General features: G+C 35.9%; 1 protein-coding gene across 1 annotated transcript in view; it reads right to left on the bottom strand.

Moving 5' to 3' along the window:
• ARSB (arylsulfatase B) overlaps positions 1-26,441 on the bottom strand; it is a gene marked incomplete at its 5' end in the record, with an annotated part of 67,843 nt that overhangs the window by 21,059 nt on the left and 20,343 nt on the right. Inside the window, 2 exons of the mRNA XM_084305740.1 lie at positions 2,793-2,863; positions 11,411-11,654. Coding sequence (XP_084161866.1) covers positions 2,793-2,863; positions 11,411-11,654 — 315 coding nt within the window. The remainder of the gene's footprint in view (positions 1-2,792; positions 2,864-11,410; positions 11,655-26,441) is intronic.

Raw genomic sequence — 26,441 nt, 5'->3', positions numbered from 1 at the left:
ATTATATGCAAGAGCAGTCAAGGATTAAGGAGCACTGAACATGCAATGAGCACAATAGAACAATAATTTAGTTCCCTATGTGTGCATAACTACAGCAATAATCAGAACTCTCTTGATTATCCCCAACCTCCTGAGTTTTTTTTGATTATGTTTATTAGTAACTTGAGATTTAACTTCCTCTTCCACAGTACTCTGCAGGCCCAAAGGTTTAGCTAGTCTGTATCTTCTAGTCATTATTTTACCTTTTACTTCAATTTCTACAAAAAATAAAAGAAAATATTAGCATGATTTAAATACTTCATCTGATGCAAGAACCAGAAGGATGATTAAGGTGAAATGATATTTTAAGTGGACTTAAGAAGGGCAAGGTGGACACAAAGAAGGCCAAAGACTACTGTCATAATACTCAGCATAGGAGGTGAGAAAGAACTAAGCAAAACAAACTTACATACATGTTAGCATTGTAGGCAAAAGAATATTTTTATCTCAAAAAAAGTTAGGGCAAGGAAATAACAGTCAAGGAAAGAGTAACACTCAAGAATGACACATGTTTTATCACCTTGGTGATAAAAGATTATGTATGTGCAATTAATTTTAAAATGCTTTTTAAAAACATGCAGAGAGCCATATTTCCAAAAATATGAAAGACCTATATACGTCAACCTTTGAGTCTCCCTCATCTATCCATAAAGGAGATGCCAAAATCATTACTCCGGATCTTGATTCTCAACTAGTTATCCAATTCATCCAACTCATGCAAATAAAACCCAGACATTTTAAGAAGAAATAGGCTGAGTTACATACATACAGTTATTCCTAACAACTCAGATTTCAACATAGTTTTTTTAATCCTCGTATGACAAAGCATAATTTCACTATACTATTCAAAAACAGCATCATGAACACCATGATTCACCCTACAAAAGACAAAACTATTCCTAATTCCAGTTAAGAAATTGAGCACATTGTAACAATTCAAGTGCAAGAAAAGATGGATTTTTTTCCGCAGCACTGAACTATAAATTGATTTGTTGTTACAATACAAAGTGTACATTAATAAAAAGAATGGTGATGTGAAAAAGTAAAGTTTTATATATGTTTTGTCATATATAACAGGGATGTATTTTGTCAAATGTATCAATAATACAATTATCTACTTTCATATTTTTTAAGAATGGTATTATAAAATAAAAAATTAGGAAAAATGTAATGGATACTAATTTAGACGTCCTCTCTGTCTTTTCTTGACCAAAAGTGCTATTAAGGGAGAAGCCGAAACAGGTGGCACAAAGTATCTTGCCAAAGTTTAAGATCTTCACTGAGAAGAAAAAGGAAAACCATATATGGCGCATAAGGACTTGCAGGTAAAGATTTAGATTTTTGGTTTTCATTACTAGAGTTTCAAAGGTATATAAAAATAATGGGAGTTTACAGGTACACATACCCCTCCCTCCATTCATGGTGGCTAAAGGTCACATCTCCTCTAGAATAAAGTTTCCCTTACTACACCTTCTGCCCACCTGCCCAGTTCTATGCCCAAATGCCACACAAAACACATGCACACATATAGGAAGGACATGCTAGATGTAGTGTACAGTAAAGAATCATCACATGTGGCTTCACGTAAACAATCCATGGATGTATTTCCTGAGCTTAGGCTCCTGAAAACTTCCTCTTCTCATTCCTCCTCTATTTAAACCAGGAAGTTGGCTATTCAAATGCCTCAGCTGTGCTCAATAATAGCAGTTCCCACATGGAAAAGATGGTCTCTGAAGTATGCTTCAGAATACCACATCAGGGCATAACATTGTACAGGAATGCTACAACTCATTGAGGATTCTTTGAAGGGAAATTGTTGTAGCTACGCCTTAATTCCATCAGTGTATAGGAATTATCTGCAGGCAGTGTTATACAGCCAACATTAGATGTGCACGATGTTTCTCCTTCTCAGAAAAACATCACAGAACCAGATGTGCGTAGCAGAAGGACACCTTACCACTTTCCTTCTTGTTACCGCAGCACAACTTGTATCTGTCGTGCAAGTAACAGATCACTGTCCGTACTGTACTAGTTCATATGCCTGGATTTACTTCTTCATTTAATGAAATACAGAAATGCTATAAAAACACTAGAAAGGATCTGTTCCAATGTTGTGCGTGTAGAAATCTTTGCTTGAAAACTGTGTAGTCCTTAGCAAACTAATAATGTTGAATCATAAAACAGACGGTTTTCAAAAGGCTATGGAATTGGCAAAGTTAAGCTCTAATTCATGTGATTATGGCACTAAAGATCCAACTTGTATGATTATGGAACAAAAGCAATCACAAAGCTTGGAACTTCTAATATTCTCACAAACTCAGGTTTTCCATTTTCAAGGTCAATAATACAATCATATTGAATAAACATATCAAGATATGCCAGGCTGAGCAGCTCATTGGGAGCTACCTGCCAACCTGGAACACTGAAGACAGGATTTGGTGGTTTGTTTTGGCTGTGTGCCTCCCCATGCACCTCAGGCACATGGCTGCTCCTCAACAATTCCATGTCCCAAAGTACTTTATTCATTACTCGGCAGTGCTTCAGAGCTCTGCAGAATGGGAAGTGCGCATTGGTCGTAATTCAGTAAGGACTTAAGAGTAGCTGCGGGATGATGTTTCAGTATTTTAGAACTAAACTATTTACCTAAAAGTAGAAGGCATCCTACTTTATTTTGTTTCACCTAGAAGGAAATACAAGGAGCATTAGGAAGATAAACTGTACATTTAACAAGTCTTTATCAGTAGCATACTCACATGGGTAATCATCCACAAACATGGGGTCAATGTTATGAAGCAGTTCCACTCTGGGGGAAGGTCTTCCTTCACTAGGAGAAATTTCAAAAGGAAAGATAAATTTCATTAAGATTCTGTGATTTATTTTTTGACATCCTAATATAGAATTCATATCCATACACTAATTGCTAACAACTTTAATCTGAATGTTATTTTCTAGCCCAGTAGCAACAGCTTTTGCCCCTACCTATTTTCCCTGACTTCACTGCTCTTTACTGGGATTACTCACAATTTTACAGAGCACAGAGCTGGTCCTACCAAAATGGAAAAAAAAAAAAAAAAAAGGATTTAATTATTACTTTCTTTAAAAATCAAATCTAGCAGCATTAAGTTGGCATTTTAGACTTGTCCTGCTCTCTGAATACCTAAACAAGAATCATCACTCTAGAGTGCTGGAAGCATTTTGGCTGGCTGCCTCAAAAAACATTATGGGAATTGGTTACCCCTCAAAAAAAAAAAAAAAGAGAGAGAGAGAAAGCTCTATCTTTTGCAGTGATGTCACGAAGATTATTCAGATACCTTGAACCAACCTTCTTACCTTCTTAAAAAAAATAATCTGTCTTTCTATTGACTACACAGGGGTGGTACAGAATCAGTCTCCTAACTTATCAATAAACTTTCTGAATTAAATAAATCCCAGTACTAAAAGAGAGTCAGTAAAATAAATTCATTCCTTATAAAGGGCAACATGTGTAAAAGAAAGAACATTGACTTCATCATGATAAATATTATTTAACAGTTAATTTAAACATACAGTTTAAGAAACTTCCAAATAATTTATGTTGTTCTCTTTCTGTTAAAGACCTTCATTGTAGTACTCTAAAAGAGTCACCCTAGGCCACTAAATCACTTAGCATTAAGAATAAAAAACAGCTAACATAAAATTTAATGGACATCTAGTAGAAACCAAAAATGGCTGTTATTTTAGTATATAATTTTTGAAGAAGTACTTTAGAATTAAACAATATTTACACATAATTTAGAAGCTTCAGTATTAACTGATTAAAATTAATATTGTTCTACTCTATTTCTAAAACCATTTCTGGACTTTATACATTTTGATTAAATATAAAATTAATAAGAAAGATCAGATGAAAGATTAAAATTACTTAGATCATACAACCTTGCAATTAATATAAAGTACAATAATTAACCTATAGGTTAATTGATGGTCACACTCCTAACTAACCGTTAGGAGTGGTCACACTCCAAACTATGGAGTGCCCAGCCTTAACAAAATCTAATATACCTGTACTACTGCCTCTAGATGGTCCAGTTACAGTTATGGTCAAACTTGCCTTTTCCCATGCGTTAATAGGTAACAATAACATGAACCAATTACACACATTAAAGTACGATGTGAATTTAAAGTATGCAACTGACTCTGTAGTGACTGCTTGGACAGATATTCTCACCTTTCTGTCCAGTTTTTTCAGTACTCTGTCAAAGGAAGTCAAACACTAGAACTATGCTAAGTAGTAAAGTACCTTCCACCAGTGTAATCTACAGAACAAAAAAGTACCTTACTTCTATGTGTTATTTATACATCCAATATTCACACACTATGAGATTAGGCCTCAAAAAGTCAGAACTGAAAATATTGACAATACTAGAGCCTACTATTATTACTATCATATATCATAGGTAGTTTCCTTTTATGGCTTTTAATCTGTAGGTTGGATGCTGTACAGTAAATGTGGCTATGAATGTTATTGCATAGCAGGTAGAACAAAAGATAAAAATTATACGTGAATTCATTTAAGTTTTTCATGTTGCAGTGGTCCTCTATATTGAATTTATTTATTTATTTATTTTCTTATTTATTTCTGGGATAGAATATTAATATTAGTAACTTGGTAATACCATTTACATATAGCTATGAGATATACTACCTGAGGCTTACAATTTTACCACAATAAGCTCTGTAGTACTGTTAACTGGTAATGAACTGCTTGTTCAGTTTTGGTGTTATTTCCGTAATTCTGTTGCACACAAAAATGGAGGTTTATAGTCACTACTTATTATTCACAAAACAATAGCCAGAGAGGAGAAGGCAGCACTGCACATTAAAGAAAGTGTCTGGCTGATAAGAAAAAAAAAAAATGACATCAGGAAGGCAGAAAAAAGTCCTGAAGAAAACCTTTCTCTATGCCTAAACACTGTCCTAGTTCCCATTTATGGAGCTCTACAACTGACCTCAGTGTCCCCTGATGCCCTGCCAAGGATATTATGCATTAGGAATATATTCTAACTGATGCAACAAGAATAAGATTCTGTAGGATCCCCATTTTAGCAGTTTTCAGCGTAACCATATCTAAAAATCATTTATTTTTAGAATACTTATTTTTAGGCTCCTCCCCCTAAAAATAAGGAAGTTTTTCTTTTGTCTGGGAATTATTCTACCATATTGACTGAATATTTATTTAAGCAGTTAAAAGGTACTGCTTTCCAAAAATTGCTCAATGTAAGAACATATTGATTGGAACATATTGGACTACATTCAGAGATGGTTGTAGAATCAGCTAGTTTATGCTGAGAATGTCAGTCTGTTTTCTGCTTTTTAAAAACATACAGAAAGATCTATTACTCTTTAGTGAACTTGCACAAAACCACTACATGTGGTCTTTCACTTTTATTGTTGTTAAATAGGCAGAAGGCTTCCTTGGGAAGGAAGACAAAGTTTTTCAGGGTAAATGTGTTTACCTCCCACAGTGTCACTCAGCAAAAGCATTTGCAATACCTTGTATTTCTCTAGGTCATATCTGTCATATCATTTTAGCGAGGTGGGGGTTGGTCTGTTCTCCCACGTGCCTGGTGACAGGACAAGGGGGAATGGGCTTAAGTTGAGCCAGGGGAGTTTTAGGTTAGATGTTAGGAAGAACTTCTTTACTGAAAGGGTTGTTAGGCATTGGAACAGGCTGCCCAGGGAAGTGGTGGAGTCACCATCCCTGGAAGTCTTCAAAAGACGTTTAGATGTAGAGCTTAGGGATATGGTTTAGTGGGGACTGCTAGCGTTAGGTCAGAGGTTGGACTCGATGATCTTGAGGTCTCTTCCAACCTAGAAATTCTGTGATTCTGTGATTCTGTGTACACTTTTATAAAATAATTATATTTCAGATGTTCTGGCAATAATTACTCTAAGCTTTCACTTGCTTTTTTGTGAGCAGTAATTCACACCAAAAATAGAAATGATAATTTTTCCAAACAGGTATTTCGTTTCTCAAGTTAGTATAGCCATTTAGTACATAAGAATTCAAGTTGATCTTACTTTATTTCATCCAATCAAATGTGATATGTCCAACATCACAAAAATTAAAAAAAATGTAACTTAGCAGGCAAGATGTCTCAGTAAAACTTGAAAGCTTTCACCTGCTAACAAGCTTTGGGGAAATACTATTTTTTTTAAACCGCATTTTATCTTGAATCTCTCAGTGGCTACCATACTGATTCATGTCCTTCACCATAACCAGTACCATAATTTTCCATTTTTTTGTTAATGCAAAATTAAACACTTCTTTTGAGCATAGACTTAGTAGACACTCAGTGTTGAAAAATAAAATATATCAAAACAGTGGTATCAACCAAGGCAAATTTCTACATAAGGAAACTAATTTTGCCTTATATCACTATTTCAATAAAGTAGCAAGCATCTGGAAAACAGATGTTTCTTAGAAATGCAAATGCCTTTTGAGATACTTGCTTGGAAACATGCACTGCAGTTTAGATTCCTTGATTAGTTGCACTTTAGTATTGTTTTACATTAATCATTCTTGATATTCTCAATTACTATTTTTGTAAAATAGGTTAGTGATATTACTACCAAATTTTAGATATCATTTCTAATACATACATGGTTTTAGAAGTTCCAGTTATATTGTTGTGTTATGGGTGATAATTCAAGATGCTAGATAAGTGGAATCTACTGTGATTTGTGTAGGATGTTTATATTTGAGATTTAAGTTTTAGAGTGGAATGTTAAAATAAAAGGATATTGCCCATGCTGTAGCACTCTACTCAGCAGTGGGTGGGAATGGGAGAGCATCAAGAGCTGAATGTGATGAAAGCTGAGAACCTTTGTTGCAAACTGAAGTGGCACAAGGAATCCCAGGTGGCTGCCCTCTGTGAATTTTGGAATGGTGTGATGGATGTCCAAAAATGTGTGGTTACAGTGATACTATACTAAGTCATTTTCAAAAAGAAGCTGGGGACATTAAAAGGAATTGAAATTTAATTTCAAAGGCACTTGGAGGAAGATCAAGTCTAGGAACTACTGGTTCAAAAATATGTTTGAACAGTTTTGCATGGAAGAGCTTTTTTGATGTCCTAGTTTCTTTTACTCTAAAGAACTGCAACAGAAGGGCCAAGACTGGTATGAACTGAAAAAGACTGGGAATGTCTGCATATGGAGACAACAGCAGGAAACACACAGTACAGGCTTCCAGAATGGCCTGTGTTAATGACACCCAGATTTGCAGGTCATCAAGATCCCAACTTGTAGGCCACTTTCCCAAGACACAGATATCTGGAGATAAAGAACAGTGATGCCTTCTGATGACTCACAGGGGTGGGACAGGACTAACAGTACCAATAAGGGGACAAAAAAGCATAACCAAAACCTGTGCGTGGTCAGCAAACAAAGAACACAAATGTAAGAAAGAACTTCATTGCTTTCATTCTTTGACCTCTGCACCACTGCAACAGACCCTGGGCACAAGCATTCTGGGGCCCAGATGTGAGATGGATGGCTTAAGAACCCCCATCTTGGTGCCTAGCCACTGGACCAACATCTTAGACACACATCTTTTGGTGATTGTGTGTCAGACCATGACAGTGTGAGTGAAACCTGTTCTGTTTCAGTTTCTGTTTAAAATCACATTCTACTTCTGTTAGGTCTCCCAGTACGTTCAGGGCCTTCCAGTACCTAAAGAAGGCCTACCAGAAAGCTGGAGAGGGAGGGACTCTTGTTCATGGAGTGGAGTGATAGGAGTGATGGGGAAATGGCTTTAAACTAAAAGAGGGTAGATTTATAAGGAAGAAATTCTTTACTCAGAGGGCTGTGAGGCACTGCCAGGGTTGCCCACAGAATCTGCAGATGCCCCATGCCTGGAAGTGTTTGTTCAAGGCCAGCTTGGATGGGGCTTTGAGCAACCTGGTCCTTGCCAGGGAGGCGTCCCTGCCTGTGGCAAGGGGGTGGAATTAGATGGTCTTTAGAGATCTTTCCAACCCCAAACATTCCATGGTTGTATGACTGCAGTGATACAGTTTTGCTACATTACTAGGTCATCAGATCACATTGGAAGGAGCAGACAGGCTTTGAGTTCAAAGGCCCTGTCAAACAGCTTCTAAGTAGCATACAGATTTCAACCCAAGAGAAGAAGTTCAAACAAGGAGAATAAGAATATTGTATTTTTGCAGTTCCAAGCATTGTATAAAAGAAACTACAGGTAGGTAAAAAGCAATGTAGAGAGGAGATTTTCTTGCCTAAAAGAACCATGTGCTTCTGAACTTACGGTTTTCATGCTATTTGCTCCTAACAGTTAACTTTCTTCTGGTTCTTCAACAAAATTAATCAGAGGAGGTACAAAAGGAGCAGCTGCAGATACATACGGCTTTCAACACTTAATACTTAGAAGTATTAAGTTTTAATACTTCTTAATACTTAGAAGTATTAAGTGCTGAAAGCTATTAATATTGATACTTAATATTAATCTAATTAGTTCTAATATCAGAACTTATTATTAATCAATATTAATATTAATCAATATCAATCAAAATTAATATTAATCAATATTGATTTTAAGTACTAATATTAATCAATGTCATGTTAAAAAAAAAAGCATATGCAGCTATTTGTAAAATACTAGGCAGGAGAAAAAAAAAACATAAGGTGGTGATATACTATTAATTTCCATTTTTTAAATGAGGTAGAATCTTAGCAATTTATAATTTCACTCATTATGAGCTACCTGGTCCTATAGTAGCAACATATTTGAACTTTCCATCAGATGTCACAAAAGGGCATTGTTCCTCCGTTGTTTGCTATCCAATATTCAAGTGACCTTTTGAGTTATGATCATGAAATTTAGTACACTCATTTCTCCTGATTATGTGGGAAAATCATGTGAAATTTGACATTTATGCTGCAGGTCAGACAAACAGCAGCCTAACAATTCACAAAAACTGACTTTCCACTTTGGATAGAGGCACCCCAGCTGGCACAACTACAAACATCTGAGGTCACCTATTTTCTGGCTAGTCTTAGTAAACACTGCATTCAGATCCTACAAGAAGAGATAAGATTCAAGTGACACAAGTGTGCAGGGGACATGCAGCTGTTCCTTTTCTTCCCCACATATAGTTTTAATACTGAAGGAAACAGACTGAAGAAGATCAGTCCATGACAAAGAATGCCTGTATAAAAGTGAATCCAAAGTAGGTGGAAATTCTGCTGGCAACTGGAAGAAAAGTTAGTCTGCAATTTAGCAGTAGCCCACAATCTTGCTGATGTTATTTTCCCACGGCAGCGTCAGCATGTAAAACATTTTGCTATCTCTGCCTGGACAGAGGACTCCATTTCTTCCTGGCAGCTAATGGCCCCAGCCTCATTTATACATTTATACATTATCCTTATTTATACATTATCCTTATCTTCTTCCACTTGGAAGAGAGCCATACAGAATACCTGTTCACAAGACCACAAGATCTCTGCAAACTCCAGCTAGGACAGAAAGCTACCACATAGCTCCTCGTAAACAGAGACAGCACTAAGGAATAAATCAAGCAAGGCATTTTCAAAACAAATAATCATACTAAATGTACAAACAATCTTTTTTTTTTTTTTTTTTTTTTTTTTTTTTTCCAAACTAAAGTAATTCTTGGTCTACAATGCTAAAATACTTGAAATCTGTATTTATCTTAATGAACTATGTAGACCATTGCAGTGGTTTCAGCAACTGCTACATAAATAAGATTTGTGCTGCAGGCTGGAGTGGGAAGCCTGAGAAAGGGACAAAAGGCTATATAACACATAATATGCAAAGAAGTAAGTACCCTTACAAGGAATGATCCGTAATACTGGCTGACTGCTATAAAAACAGAACAAAGACTATCAAAAGAAGCAAAACACTAAATTGCTGATGAACAACATTTACAAAATAGAATTGCTAGTTCTTTTGTTCTTTTTAGCAGTATTAAACTTTCCATGTTAAACAATTCTCATGCAATTCAAAACTATATTCAGAGACCAAATAAAATAAAACAGCTTCTAAGAACATAGACAATCAAATTTAGCCCCATCAATTAATACAATACATGTAGCACAGAAAAGGAAGAAACAAAGGAATTTAAGCCAACATGACCAGACAACTTCTGCAAAACCAAGCTTGGCCACAGAAGTTTCAAATTCTGCAGAAACTCAGGTTTTAAGGTCTTTATAATCCATTTTAGTAGAATAAAAGAACAGCTTTGAAAGATGAAGGACTGATTGAATATAAGTTTTGACTGAAAATAGCACAAAGGGGCAAAATCAGAGTTCCTTTTAATCGTTTGTTCCAGTGAAAAATCACCTTTACCAGTTAATGCCTATTTCATTTATTATTTTACATTCGATTTACTCTGGTGAACCTAGTGTACCAGTAATAAGCACATATTCAGATGTGCCCAGAGCCCCAGGTCCAATATCTAACATTTGTGATACCATTTTTATTATGTTTCTCCAGAGGAAAAATGTATGGGATTTAACTCATTTTTATTTTAATGCACAGAAGACTCTCCATTATCTGAACTAATGGGGTCTGGGATATCCCATTTAATACAGACAGCACAAGAAGTATACACAGTCAGACTGAGCTCAGTAAAATTCATTAGGTATTCATGGTCTCAGTGCCAATCCAGATGGAGTTAAGCTGCGTTCTTTACAGCCATCTAAGCATTTCTGCACTGCACTTGCTTAAATCAGGCACAGCATTACAAACCCAGGAACCAAGTAAGGTTTACCATTGCACCCAGCCTCAAAGGCTTTCTGAGTCGCTGGACACCGTGCTAAGGACCCATCCAAATGCTCATACTTCAGGCCAGCTTGACAGATTCTACACTGATGTAACAAATCTTACTGAATCAAAGTGATATCCATATTCAATTAGTTTAATGTATGCATAGATTTCCCACATGTACAATGCCAGAAGCATACTGCAGAGATGGCCAATTTGGTTCTGTAGAAAGGAGGGCTGGATCCATACAATTTACTAACATGCACTCCACACACTGCAAAATCAGTTAGCATACTTCTGGATGATAGAGGATTCTTGACAAAGTATACTATGTTTTTGCCATGTTGCATACACATTTATAAATTCAACACACACAAGCTAACACATTATGGAGGCTTTGTATCAGGGACAAGGATTAATTTGCAATCTTGATAATTCTTTCATGGACAGCAAAGTTAACAGCACATTTATCTTCCCCTCTTTAGGGAAGCAAACATAATATTTTCCCTCCAATTCCATTCTCTGTTCTGTGGCCTGAATAAATTCTTCTCATACCAGAATTCTGACTCAGTGATTTGACATGCAAGTTACCTGATAGTTTTCCAAACATCAAAGCCATCCAAAGGCTTAGTGCCATTGGTATGTCCTCCAGCAAGGTGCACCAGTGTTGGCAGCCAGTCAGAGATATGTATTAGTTCGTGACTTTCTACACCTGTTTGTTTCAGTAGAGGACTTGCAACAAAGCCTACTCCTCTCACTCCTCCTTCCCAGAGAGTCCATTTTCTTCCTCTGAGTGGCCAGTTATTTCCACCTGCCATAGTCTGTCCTCCATTATCTGAAAAACAAGTAAGTGTAAGGAATCAGTGGTAAGAAAGAAACAGAACAATCCTCCCCACAACATTTATTCACCCATGTGAAAAATATATTTTCACAATGTAGACATGACATTCAACTACTTGCATAGAGCTGTTAGGTGTTAATACAATGTACTACATATCCAGAACGTGTTACAAACTAAGTTAGTTCTTGCAAGAATCTTGCAAATTACCTCAATTAAAAGTTATTACTGGGCAAAAATGATACCATACTACAAAGCAATGATTTAGAAAGGTATTGTTAACAACAACTGTTGATCATTAGACATCCCAAGCTTCCGGAGCTACGGACTTAAAGAAAATTAATTCCAACTACTTTCAAGACCATAGGAAGAGTTGCTATCATCATTAGTACTCAGACTACACTATTATTCTGTTTTCTGAAGCAGTTACACTTTAAATGGAAAACTGTTATTCCAGTATCAGGACAATAAATGTACTCATAGTCTAGTACTAATTTTCTCATTTTTTTCTGTTTGATGTCACACAAAACAGATGATTTCACAGGCAAAAGGAGAAAACTTGAGAATACTTAAAATAGTTGAAGCAATTTGGAAATATGCTGAATCTGTTGTGTTTGGTGAGAACAAAATGCAAGATGGTTATAGAAAAAGTTGAACTTTGACTACAGTAACACAGAAATATCTACATGAGTTAGAGATAGCTCATGTAACTTTTTAAACTCTTTCCTGACCAATCTTCTACACTTAGAAAAATGTCCAGATTCCTAAAATTGACAGAATTCATGACACTTTGAAGTTACTTTTACTACTATTGTGTTGTATACCTGTTCTTGTTTTTACCTGCTTTAATGATTTCAGAAGAGTAATTGATAGCAATCCTTGTAAGCATGATTTTTCTGTATTTTAGTAAGTTTAAAGTTACTTTTCATAGTAATCATTGAACATTCAGTAAAATCTGTCACGTTTCTGTTTTAAGCATTTTCTAATTAAAAAGCTGGAGTTTGAGGTAAGAAACAGGAAGTTCATGTCCAATAGATTACAGAAAAACTTTACTGTAACTGCAATACAGCCAAATGATCTCCCTTCTGTTTTATTAATTAAGGACCAGTGTAAACCCCTACTGTGAACATCCTTCTACTGAGAGACTCTTTTTGTTCTGCTAATGAATAATGTAGTGGAAGATTTTCAAAGGTGGAAGCCTAAACTAAATGAAACACATGGGGAAAAAATAGCATGATCTGAAAAGTGCAATGCTCTGTGGGCCAATTATCTTCCAGCAGGGCTGCTTATACATGCAGCACTCTTGGGTTAAAAAATAAGTAAATCAAGAGTTTTACTGTTTATAGTATGAAATACATGCAACCCAATACTAGCTACCAATAATTCTCACACAAAGATGTTGAGCGCTGAGATCTGAGAATTTAAACAGTTGTCAGAGACAAAGAAGACATCAGTTCAACAGTTCCTTTTACTCTTAGTGTAAACAGGAATTCCTGTTGGGAATACTCAGGGAACAGAGCTTTCAGTAGCTCTTAACCTTTGGTGGTATTACAGTAAAAGGTATCAGTAGCTACACAATTTTAGAACTTAGGACATACTGTGGAATCAAATCTTCAGTATATTAAGTATTTTCTTTGTATGACGGGTTACTTACTATCTCTAGCTGCTTAATGCTAGTATTCAGGATTATAGAAACTAGCATATCAACAACAAAGTAGCAAGGAAATTATAGAAGTAGAATGTCGTACTGAAGAATGGAGAGAGAAAAGGGTACCTTTCCTGGTTTACAGTCAAATCTTTATTGTTGCTTTTTTTTTTTTTTTTTTTTTTTTTTTTTTTTTCCTGAGACATTACTATCTGTTGTTTAATTAAGACATGCACATTATGCCAGTTTAATTCTGTCATAAAATCCCTGAGACAAGGGTTCTATCTAACATATATCCATAAGTAAAGACTTATATGCAATGTCAGATGTAGTACATAAGATTGAAAAAAGGGGGGGGGGGAGTGGGGAGGGGAGGAACACGACGACAATATTTTCTTGTTTTGATAGCTTACCTGATATGTAAATGGAAAAACAACAACATATAAAACAAGCTTCACCCCACTTGTTTTCACATTTCTAACTTACTACTTCCCTCTCCCTAAGGAATTAGTATTCAAGAATTACTTTCTGATTCAGTTCTCTACCTAGTTATCAAGAAAGTTTTGAAGGAAGGGAAAGGATGGTTTCTGTTTTGATTCTTGAAGTTCCCTTTCTAGTTAAGCAGAACAGAGTTGATGTGTCACTGACAGTTTATACATAAATAATATCGTTTTTCAAAGTTAGATATGTCTGTTTCTGTATGGTTTGAAATACTATCTGGGACTTCAAATATCAACAGTACGTTAAAGAGTAGAAAGTTTCATCATACAAAAAGATAATAGTCAAGTCTGTATTGATGAAATACTAAGCCAAATAGTAGATAATAAAGGCAGGGGAAGGTAATAAAAAAGGGGCCAAAAACTGAGCACAGTACTCAAGGGGTGGTCCCAATACAAATATCCTTCCTCTAATGTAACACCTGTGGATGCTATCTTACTAATAATTTATCCATTGATGCTATTGCACAAAGTTTGCAGAAAGCCAATGGAGAAGTTCAAGATTAAAATATCATTGATATCATTGATCAATATCATTGACTAAATTAAAGAACTATTTCATTCTAGGACACTAAGACAGATTTTCCGTCTCAGGAATTTCTTCAGCCACAAGCTGCTGAAGATTAGAAAAAAATCACAAAGTTTTTGGTGAAGGACAGCAATGACAAGTTCTAACACCTTCCTAGGCACATGCTACCAGGTATTGCTGCAGTGAGGGGATACATGTTTAGATAGATCCTCTGTGGGCATACAGACATCCTCATATTCTCCCAAATAAGCCACTCCTTACTAACTCTTCATGACGTTTTATCAAAGTATCTTGAATGTGCAACACACTCAGAAGTCCATACAGAAAATTCCAGTCATTTACAACACAGGCAATATCAATGTAGGTAACAGACAAATAGGATCATTGTTGCTTCAAGTTCTACACCAGAACAATATCCAATTATAAACCCACTTCAAAACAACATTTCCTCAATGATTTATCAACCATTTTTGCAACTGTTTCTCTCCATGACTCATCCTAATACATTACCTCAGCAGTCTCTAGAGCAAAGCTTTTGGAATCAAGCTACCTAAAGCTAGAGGCCCTGATTTGTAACATTTCTTATTATTAAAACTTCAGCCTTGCTACTTCAGCTGAAAACACAAGCCTCCCCCAAGCATGATATTTCAATTGTCTCTTTCCTGGAGACAAACATCAAGTAGAATTTAATTAAATATAATAGCAAAATAGTCTGGAAAATGTAGTGAGCATATTTTTCCTATCTGTAAGAATAACTTTCATAATTACATCTGTATAATTTAGACTTCAGTAGTACCCACAACATATTAAGTGCATTATAAAAATCATAAAACAAACCAGCTCCTGTTCATAAAGAAAGGATGAAAGGGGAGAGAATAAGGCTATAATTAGAAATGGTGGTACTTGGCATAAGCATTACCTAACTAATTTATTCAGTTTTGTTTGTTTTCTTAAATGGAAGCATCATACATTTTTAATGAGCTTTGTTGTTGGCTTAGTTTGGCTTGGTTTGATAGGTGTTTAGCTACTTTTATTTTCTCTTGGTATTTTTATCAATTCCATCATTCTGTGTTATTTTAAGAAAAGGGTACCTGAGATGTTCTTTTTCATTCTGACAGGATTTTCTTCTGTAAACTGAAATTTGAGGCATATTTGCCAGCATAAATGGCAAAACCAGAACCATTTATGGTGGTGTATTTGCCAGCACAAATGGCAAAGCAAGGTCAGAAACAAAACCAACACCACCACCACACACACACAAAATAAAAATAAAATAACAATAAAAAAAGATCCTAGCTACTTTTAAAGGTTGGTTTGATCAAAGTTGTACATCCTTGAATTAACATCAGCCTTTCTGACTATGGAGAAATCAGTATAAACTAGTAAAAAACACCAGTGTTGCACTGATTTGGGAAGAGATGTCATTCCTACTGAGTAAGAGAAAGAAAAAAAAAAAAAAAAAAAGAAAAGGAAATGTATTTAGAGCTCTAAGTACTGGTGAGAGAGCCTACAACTCTTAGATCTGAGGGAACCATGTAGTGACATACATGTACGTAATAGGGCAGTAGATATTTCTGAGGATGAGGAATTGGACAAAAGTTAGAGCCCCTGTGTATAAAAGCTACTCACATCTCTAGTATCATTCTCTGCCAATGTGTATGTCTCTTGTGAGTAGCACAGCTGTCTTTTAATTTTGTGTTGTCCTTCAGTATCCAAAGACAGGAATCTGACAGGATCTGAATCCCTCTTCCAAAAGAATTGCCACATCAAACAATCTCAATGGAACTGACTAACAAAATTAGTAGGTCTAAAATGCCTCAAACCAACACAACGCCCCCAAACCAAAAGCAACAAGCAACAACACATTTTGTTAGTTTTTCCATAAGAATGTATCTTTGGGGCATGTGTCCTGATAAAAGGGATTGATATAAAGCTCTCCAGATGAAATTGCTTTTGCTTTAGAAATAATTTTACACAGTACTCTAACATCCTGAATACATTTTAAGTCTTGGAGAACTTCTGCCATCCATTTTGACAAAAATAGCTGGAAAAAATATTCTTTTCTTTTAAGCCTGGTAACTAATTTGCCTTCAAAATTTGCCTTCAAAAAATTAATTTCACATAGGACTGTTTTTACTTTTTTCCCTCATACTCCTACTTACACCTAATCGCTGTCTCCCCCCTTTTAAGTCAATACATTGCTGTTCAAATTAAAAAACGTTAATGGACTGAGTTGAAACAACAAAAATCCATAGTACCTTCCTCCCAAAAGATTTTAGATGAAAACAGAACATATTTCTCACATAGAAAATCAGAGAATATAATCTATATTGAAATATTGTATATTGTATGACAAAAGACAGCTGTCTTTCAAAATATCGTAGGTTTTGTAAAAGCAATGAAGAGGATTATGAAGAGGATTTTTTTTTAAATATAAACCATAAGCAAACAAAGTTTGTGCATCTTGACTATACCTTTAAAAAATGAAGTCCAATGTTTTCTCTTCACAAACATCTGCTTTTGTTATTAATATTCACTGTCATATATATGAGAAAGAATTTAATTTGTTAAATCTGTAATTTGTAAACTGTCAAAGATGTTTTGCAGGAGTTCTTTAAGGAATCAATAAACAAAGCTAAACAGAGGGACCATTCTGTTTCTCCCAAACTCTTCTCTGAAGAGTTGCCAGCTGCCATTCTGACTAGTGCACTATATATATGCAGTGGTGTGGGATGTATGCAACTAGTAAACAGCTTAATGAATATAACCTCTTTGAAGAAGAGCTTGATAATAAGGAACAGGAAAAAAATAATTCTGAGAGCAATAACTAATGAAGCATGTATGGATTCCAGTCTTTGTATTGACTCACTTTTTCATTGAATTAGTCTGTAACTGCAGCAACAGCCTACTTCATACTATGAAGACAATCTACATAGGCAACAGATAATAAGAACTCTGTGAAAAACTTCATTCATTATTTACCCATCCTCAGACAATGGAAAAATTGAAAATGGCAAGAGTGCTGACATCAGAACGAACCCTGACCGAGGGTCTTCCCAGGATCATAAATCTCATTTTGCATTCCTTGCAAAGTTAATTTACCAGTTGCTATTGAATTCAGAGGCAATATTAATAACATTAATTGTTTTACCAAGACTTCACATATCAACGGGTTCCGAAGTTACGGTTGAGAAAGGAGTTCAAATGGAAGCAATTTTGTAATAATACATAATGCCAGTTTGGGGACTTCGTTTTGTTTTAAGAAAAAAAAAAAGCTTATTCTCCCCTAGTCATGTACACAGAAATCATTATTGACTACGTGGTAAAATTAAATGCTTACTTAAAAAAACTATGAAAAGATCTTTGTTTTATTTTTGGATGGTGTGAAAACTCCATAAGAACATCTTCCAAAGCACATTTTAGCATGATCAGCCCATGGACTTTTTTCCGCACATGGCCCAGTGGTCCAAATGATTACCCTTCTATGACTTTTACTACCACTTTTTTACTTGCACACAGTCTTAGCAGCTTCTGCTAATGGTGTTGCCTCAAATTAATACTGTAGAATAGAGGTACAAATAAACTAGGAACTGGTCTTCACTTTTAAAGATTTCCCTTATCCTTTGTCAGTTTTTCTGTAGGACTTAAGTGACTAAATTAAAAATTATAAATGATACAGAAAATAATTTTGCTTTGTTTTGTGTATTATTCAAAAACAACTACATGCCTTGTTGTATAGCAACATATTTTTCCACCAACAGACTAGATCTTGTTTCAACTGTGCTATATCTTTATCAATGATCTGGACAAGGGGATCAAGTACACCCTCCATAAGTTCACAGAGGACACAAGGATAGGAGCACATGCTGATCTGTTTGAGGACAGGAGGGCTGTGCAGAGGGATCTGGATGGGCTGAACTGATGGGCCTAGGCCAACTGTTTGAGGTTCAAGAAGGCTAAGTGCTGGGTCCTGCACTTGGGGCACAACTACCTTATGCAACTTTACAGCCTGGGGGAAGAGTGGCTGTAAAGCTGCCTGGAAGAAAAGGACCTGGGGGCACTGTTTGATAGCCATCTGAATGTGAGCCAGAAATGTGCTCCGGTGGTCAAGAAGAGCAAGAACATCCTGGCTTGTATCAGAAATAATGTGTCCAGGAGGACTAGTGAGGTGATCTTCTGGTGAGGCTGTACCTCAAGTACTGTGTTCAGTTTTGGGCCCCTCAGTATAAGAGATGTTGGAGAGTGTCCAGAGAAGGGCAACGAAGCTGGTGAAGGGTTTAGAGAACAAGCCTTACGAGAAGCAGCTGAGGGAGTGGGGGTTGTTTAACATGGAGAAAGGGAGGCTCAGGGGAGACCTTGCTGTGTTCTACAAGTACCTTAGAGGAGGGTGTAGCAAGGTTGGGATTGGTCTGTTCTCCCAACCACCAAGTGATAAGACAAGGGGAAATGGCCTCAATTTGCGCCAGGGGAGGTTTAGGTTGGATATTAGGAAAAATATCTTCTTTATTGAAAGAAAAAAATATTTTCTTTACTGAAAGTGTTGTGTGGCATTGGAACAGGCTGCTCAGGGAAGTGTCTGAGTTACCATCCCTGGAGGTCTTCAAGAAACCTGTAGATTTAGAACTTAGTAGCATGGTTTAGGGGTGGACTTGTCAGTACTATGATAAAGGGATAAAGGTTGGACTAGATGGTCTTAGAGGTCTTTTCCAACCTGAATAATTCTATGATTCTACAGCAAAGTAACATTTTTTTTTTTTTTTAATAGAGCACCTTTTTTTTTTTTTTCTCATTTGTGATTCTTCATGTTGCTGCATTCTTGTTATGACCACAGTTGAGCTAAACCTTGCAGTTCTGTTCATGTGCCTGGCAAATTGTTCTAGACAAGCTCCCTGAAGAAGTGTTCCTGAAAATTCTCCATAGACTCATACAGGGTTGTATTAGGTGCTGTTATTGAGCAGTTTCAATTCCAGTATTTCTTTTCAACTGTGCTTTCTTACTCAAAGGAAGGTGCTGCTCATCACCCTCCTTACCAAAAATAAAAACAAACAAACAAAAAACAAAACCAACCAACCACCCAACAAATCAACCAAATCAACAACAACAGCAGCACACCAAAACCCACCCACCCTTCCTGACTACATTTTGTGTACATATTGTTTTTAGCTATGAGCCTCATAAAAATATTCAGGCTTTACAGAAATTGTCTTTGACTTGTATTTGTTCTAAACCTTCCATTCTCATAAAATGATATTACCAGAGAGTTTAAATTTGTGATACTTATTATACAACCTCAGTTACAAAGGCAGAATGGCATTCTTAGATATGTACCCTAGCAATTCTAATTATCATTAGCTTAACAATTGTTTTTGGCATTTATAGAACAAAAAGCAATCCAACAATATGGAAAATATTCACAACGATAATTCTGCAAAATACAGCATATAATAAGTTATTTCCTTTAAGAAATGTAACAGTCTTAACAGAAAACAAGCAAACAAGAACAACAAAAACATAATCACACAAAAACTTTCAGTACAACATTGCACTAAGACAAGCTTTTCTGGACTGTTTAGTACTGTATGTCTCAGTACAAGTTCTGCAAAAATAAATTTTAGCAATAAGCAACAAAAGAATAAAGCTGTTTGATAACTCAAAATATGGACATGCAAAATATTTTATGATCAGAACGTTGTTAAATTTAAGTACATATCCAATTAGAAAAAATGCATTTACATATCCAGAAGTTTAGCAGACCTATATGCATATGTGCTGACACAAAAAATAACCAATGAACATTTTAACAAAGTATTCGATGAGTCAATAAAAAAAATAATAAAAAAATCAAGTGATGTGTGCCAAGAAAGTCTTTTGACTATGTAACCACTTTATTATCCTATTCAAATCCCAGCACAAAGAAAGCATTTTAAGTTATGTATCTACATTAAGGGCAAAGTAAGAGAAAATCTAAGCACCAAGGATATTATATATGTAATTAGATACCACAAATGTATTCACATCTAATCATTCATCAAGTACTGTTGCAATTAGAGTCTATAAAGAGGAGATCTAGCCTTACTTTTCTGGCTCTCAGTAACAGACATCTAGATCCCCTTCTTTCCTGAAAACTGTTACAAAATACTAGTAAAATGCTCTTGCTGTACATACAGTACTTTTCAAAACCAGAATTCACATGCTGCATTTTTTTTTTCTGTTTTTCACCTGTGCTTAACCTCCAACATTTTTCAACCACTGAATTTTCTGAAGCTGTAAGAGAAAACTCCCATACCCTGAAATTTCTCCTCATGGGCCCCTGCAGTAAGCTGATCTAGCACACATCTGTCTAATACATAAACCATGCCAAGCTCTGTTTGAAAGGCTTGTCTAAAGCCATGCAATATTTTAAAATTGAGTAAAGACCAGGAAAAAAAAAAAAAAAAGAACACAACTCTGTTTAATTTTATAATGCAGCCTTGGACAGTTCAATACATTATCAAATTAAAACATCTTCAAAATAAAGAGAAAAGGGAATCTTTTAAGTGTCTGCTACTCCTGCAACTAAAGTCTGCTGACACACTAAAGCCATCACTTGCACATAATCTAGCATGAAATATGTGCTCAGAATGTTTGAAGGGGAAATATGGTCAATATTAATTTATAGTACTTACTCCAGTTTCTTGCTTTTGATTAACTAATTGCTTTGTGAAGACAAGAGAAGAAATAAAGTTGTTTCTCTTTACTAAAAGGAACAATGGAGACCCTCTCATATGATCTCTCTTTTCATTTAAAATAAGGGGGTAATTTAACTTAGAAAAATGTTTAAATTCACATTTCATTTTCAAGCACACCCACCTCTCTTCCCACCAAGTAGGATAGAGATGTTCATATGGTAGACAGAAACACCTCCATAAAAGGAGGACTAGAGAGGACTGATAAATGACTGGGAGTATGCTAGGAAGCACCAAATTCCAAGCATTAAGACTTGTAGGTGCCAGAAACTGTCCAACAGCTGGCAACATATAGGTGTTTTTATTCAGTAAAAGCATTCGGAAGTTTATTTTGAATATATTTGTGTTTTTTTTCCTCTGCTTCTGGAAGCAGTGTGAACTCTTACAACAAGTCTAGTGCTGTTATCCAAACAACGTAACGGATCTAATTAGGACACATTTATAGCAGCTTTTGGAGGAAAAAAGCAGGAAGTCCAGCAACTGTTACTGTACTTACAGACAGCTCCAAACAGCCAAAACTAATGCATCTATACTTCCAGATGTATGGAAAATGCCTGACCTGAGGCCTGATGGTTTTGTGCTTCAAGTTGCAGCTGTAAGGTAAGAGAAGATGAGCAAACTCTAACACGTGAGGACAGGAGATGGCATAAAACTGGTTTTGCATCTATGGCTGATCAGTCATGTACAACAGATTTCCGTGACTTCAGATGCAGCAAGAGCTTTAAGATGTGTATGGACTTCAGGGAAGAGTGCTAACCTTAGAGGATCATTGTTTCACTTTTTCCCTAATTCTTCTCTCTCTCTCTCTCTTTTTTTTTTTTTTTTTTTTTTTTTTTTTTTTTTTTGTGGTGGGGCGGGGGGAAAAAGAGAGAGGGGGGTGGGGGAATGGATGAGGGCAGACAGGAATACTACCTTGACATAACACCTTTTTTCTTTTTTTTTTATTTAAAAAGGAAAAAGAAAAAATCACTTCCAGGGATATGAAGCTGTCAAAGCTTACAATTACATGCAAACAGCAGAGACAAATGAACTAATCTACATACATTAAAGCCTCATGCTTATATCCAGAATCTGCTTCTTCCATCATAATATCCTGTATCCCCCTTTTCCTCTGTGTTTACTTGAGGAGGACTGCTAGGATTGCACTTTGTCACTTATCTCACACAAAATAAACAGAGCAATCTGGAGCTAATTTAAGTGGTTTAGCGTATCAGGATACAGCTGGGAAAGATTTTAAGAGAAAGGCTCCAGATGAACAATAGCAGTGTGCAACCGAGCAGCAGTGAGCACAGGAAGGCTGTGCAGACAGGCTGGCAGACAGCTGTCAGCCATTCCAATAACAACTCCTGCAGCCAATGTTAACTGGTCAGTGTCGAAACTCCCCAGCCAGCCCAGAAACAGCCACAACCAAAACAGGGAATTAGGAAGTTCACCCATAACAACAGGAGTGTCAGGGCCACAATTCAGTGTCACGAGCATTTCAGTTGTTCCTCGCTTGTCTAGCAATAGCACAACACTGCCTATGTGTCTATGTTTTTTATATTTCATCTGCTATGAGCCAGATGTCTTTTTTTTCTTTTCCTTTTTAATATTAAGTGTAGACACATGCACTGCTTTTACACATTGCAAGCTATGACTTGATTCATGCAATTGGACACATTTGCATCTGTTTTTCACATCACTTTTTCTTGAGAGGAGTGACTTGAGTTCTTAATCACTTGGGGCTGTAGCTATACCCAGGAAATCCTGGCACAGTTCACAAGCAAAAAGAAACACACATCTGCTGTCATACGAACATAAAAATGAAACAGAACTCTTTTGTTATTACCTGCCACACTGGACATATGAAAAAAGAGCAGCAAGTACTTTCACAAGTGTATTTGTCCCTAGGCTCAATCCAAGCACATAAAACACAAAAATTGAAATTCCATATGACAATTCTCCCAACCAAATAACAGAACAAAATTATAAAGTTGAGAAAAATCTTTATAACACTAGTCTTAAACTTCAAGGAAAAAAAAATGTTAATTACTTTGTGATCTGTTGTAACCATTTTGTCTCCTGTACACTTCCATTCTCCTAGAGATGACAATGAAATGAAATGAAACCCGTAAGATATTCAGTACCCACTGACAAGGTGGAAAATGCGTCGGTCTTATATAGGTACGTTCAGCAATGTCTAAGGCAATGTCTACTGCCCATTCACCAATGTTCCAAAAGCTACCTTGCCTTTTGCTAAGTGCAATCCAGCTAATGGGAGGAAAGGGCTTCATCACCATGCTACTTTAACAAATAAGAAAGACAGATAATGAAGAAAAAATTAAGTTTACATAAATAAATAAATGAATATCTTTCCCTTCAATGATCTAAGCAACATTATTAATCAGCTTTCAAAAATCTGAGTTTTTCTGCAATGGATATTTTTAGGATGGGGAAATGGCAGACAACGCTCTTGCAGAATGAACTTCAAAGTAAGTTTTACTTGGTATTAATTTCTTTATCTCCGCTGCATGACAGTAATAATGGCTGAGTAGCATACTGCCAAATCTAAAAAACAAGATGTTAAGCTGGCTAAAACTGAATATATTTTCTCCAAATAAACAGAAAAAACTAATGTGTGTGTTTTCTTTTTTTTTGCAGTAGTACATGTAATATTCTTCTTCCCCTTCTTAATTTTGTCACATCAAAGTGACATTTAACTGAGTGATGAGAAAAAGCCCTTAAATTCATTTTTTTTGGTTTCATAGAAGTTATTGTAATCAGAATTTATGATTTTTTTTCCAGTTGCATGCTAAGACATGCCTTTTTCTAATTGATCCCATTGTCTGAATCACTGAAATATGCTTGCAAGACACGATGGTAGGTTCAGTAAGATAACCAGCAATTTCCTCTTGGCATGATCCAACCTTTCTCCAGCATTATCATCCTTGAATTTTCTGCCACTTTTGATCATATTTCCTGAATCCTGAAGCTGTGGAATCTCTCCTTTTGCAATTCTCTGGCATTACAGACCACTTTCAGTCCTCAGATACACACATAGAATGCTCAGCAGTTTCAAGAGGGAGCTGTTCATATCTACAGCAGAAAAACAGTAGGCTTCGAATAAATAGTCAAATTGCATATATTGCTCTTGGTAGGCATTTTGTTTTTGATGTTTTCATGTCTACATGTCAGTAATGATCTTTCCCTGGAAATTTTATCCTTGAAATTCTATCCTTTGCAGGATAACAGGTTTGCTATTCCATTCCTGATAGTGGGAAATAAATACACAAATCCATAATGCACTGACAGATTCTTCTGCTCAAAGACATTATTTCACTATATACAGAGCTTTGGCCTTGGGTGTCTCAGTGTTTCCCAGTACATGCATACTTCAGAAGTTAGCTATTCCTTCCATTTTCAGAAAAGTCCTCGCATTCTTTTCTCTGCAAATTCCTTATCTACTGTTGTGAGATTAAAGCGATAAAGCATATCCACTTTATGGTTCAGTCTATGCTTGCAAAAGGAGTCTATCTGCTTTTGCTTATCATCCCTAATCCCACCAACACTCAGAATTCATCATTTCTTTCATATTTACTCCAAACTACTCACAGGTTCTGTCATCCATCTGCTCAATCCAAAGCTGCATTAGCAAAAATCTACCATTTCATCAAATGAGCAGATTTACCATAAATAAGGGTGACATGAGCAGGGATGATGGCATCCTGTGTAATGAGCTCCCCTGAGTACCCTACTTAGAGTTGTAGTTTTATCTTCCTCATAAAGACTTCTGCTTTCCCAGGTAACCACTACCCAGTCCATCTATGTGACTTAAGAACTCCCATCTTACCCTTAGTCCCAATTTGACAAAGGAGTTACTATTTCTTCAAAAATCCAACTTCAAGTCTTTCTCAGCATAATGGAGTAGGTGACCCATTAAATTAATCAAGGTCTTCAGGTCCAATGGCTTCCTCATCTGTGTTACACTGCAGTAAGATGCACTCTTTTGGCTCTGACTAAATGAATCTAAAGTGTTAAGATAATTAAAAACCCTCAGATCATACAAAAGGTCAACAGCAAAGGCTAGGACAATTGCACGTGTGCTTACTCTTAACTCTTTAGTTCCATCAACATTATCTGGATTAATAAACCAAGACCACTGTAACTACTAAAATTGTTCAAATTACCGCAAAATTGGAAAGAATCACAAGAAGCCATATGCATTGTAGCCACATGAATGCATCTGAAAAACTTCAGGGGCAATCAACTGTGAAAGCACAGTGTGCAGAAAAACACCTATAGGCAGAAAAAGAGAACTGTGGGCAAAAGAAGCCCCTAACTTCTCAGTCACACTCATTAGCATCATTATCTACACAGCTGTTCCTGAGGCGTGCATTCTTTTATTTTTGCTTTCTGTTGTTCTTGGCTTCCTGTAATAGTACTGTTGATTGGCAGTAGTTTACATCTCCTAGTTGATGTGAATCATTTGTTGTTGATTAAGTGTAATTATTAAACAAATTCTTTAAAAAAAAAAAAGGCTTTGCTTTTTCAGTCAATCAAATGCACTGGTATAAAGCTTGATGCCATATTTATGGAGCATCACTTGCCAATACATTCAAGTAGAATGATACAATTTTGTATCATTTACAGCCATGGCTTTCTTAAACAAAAAAAAAAAAAAAAAAAGGAAATCACTTTTTTGTATTTTCCTCCAAGAGAGCAATAATAGAAGAATACTATTGTGAAAATCTGGACTTTACAAAAAAGCATGCACAGGATGCCATTCTTAAGATCCTCTTATAATAAATGTTTACTTGATTTCAAAACGTGTTGCAATGTTGCATTGCAAACAGAAAGGCAGACTGAAGAAGACAATTATTAAAACTGTCATAAAATTTTGTATATGAGATGTCAATACATTTCAACTATTTCACTTTTAATTTGTTAAAATATCTTCTTGCAAGGTATCAAATGCAGTGCAGTGCTCCAATACATGCAGTTCTCTGCATTGATCAGTAATCTTTTGCATAGCCTAATTACATAGACCTCAAGAAGTTAATAAAGAAAAGCACATACTACAGTTGCTGAATTGTTTCTTTGTACATGTAGTTGGTTAAAGTCATTTACTTTAAAATACAAGTGAAATTACTGCCGCTGTTTCTTCCCAACCAAGTTCAAGCAACACTGTAATCTTAATAGAAATTCAGGGTTAATTCACTTCAATGTACACAAAGCTCTGGCTGTACTTTAACACAAGCAAATGCAATTAGAGGTCAAACCCAAGAACAGGCACAGGCCATGTTCTACATGGTAGCATTGCTCAAAATTCAGGTATAGTAAATGTGGCTGTTTCTTCCTGCTTAAAGAGAAATTTGAAGATGTAGAGATGATGTACAGTAGGAGACAGAT

Source organism: Netta rufina (genome assembly GCF_964035555.1).
Source record: "Netta rufina genome assembly, chromosome: Z".
Lineage (NCBI taxonomy): Eukaryota > Metazoa > Chordata > Aves > Anseriformes > Anatidae > Netta > Netta rufina.
This window is presented reverse-complemented; position numbering and strand designations above follow the sequence as displayed.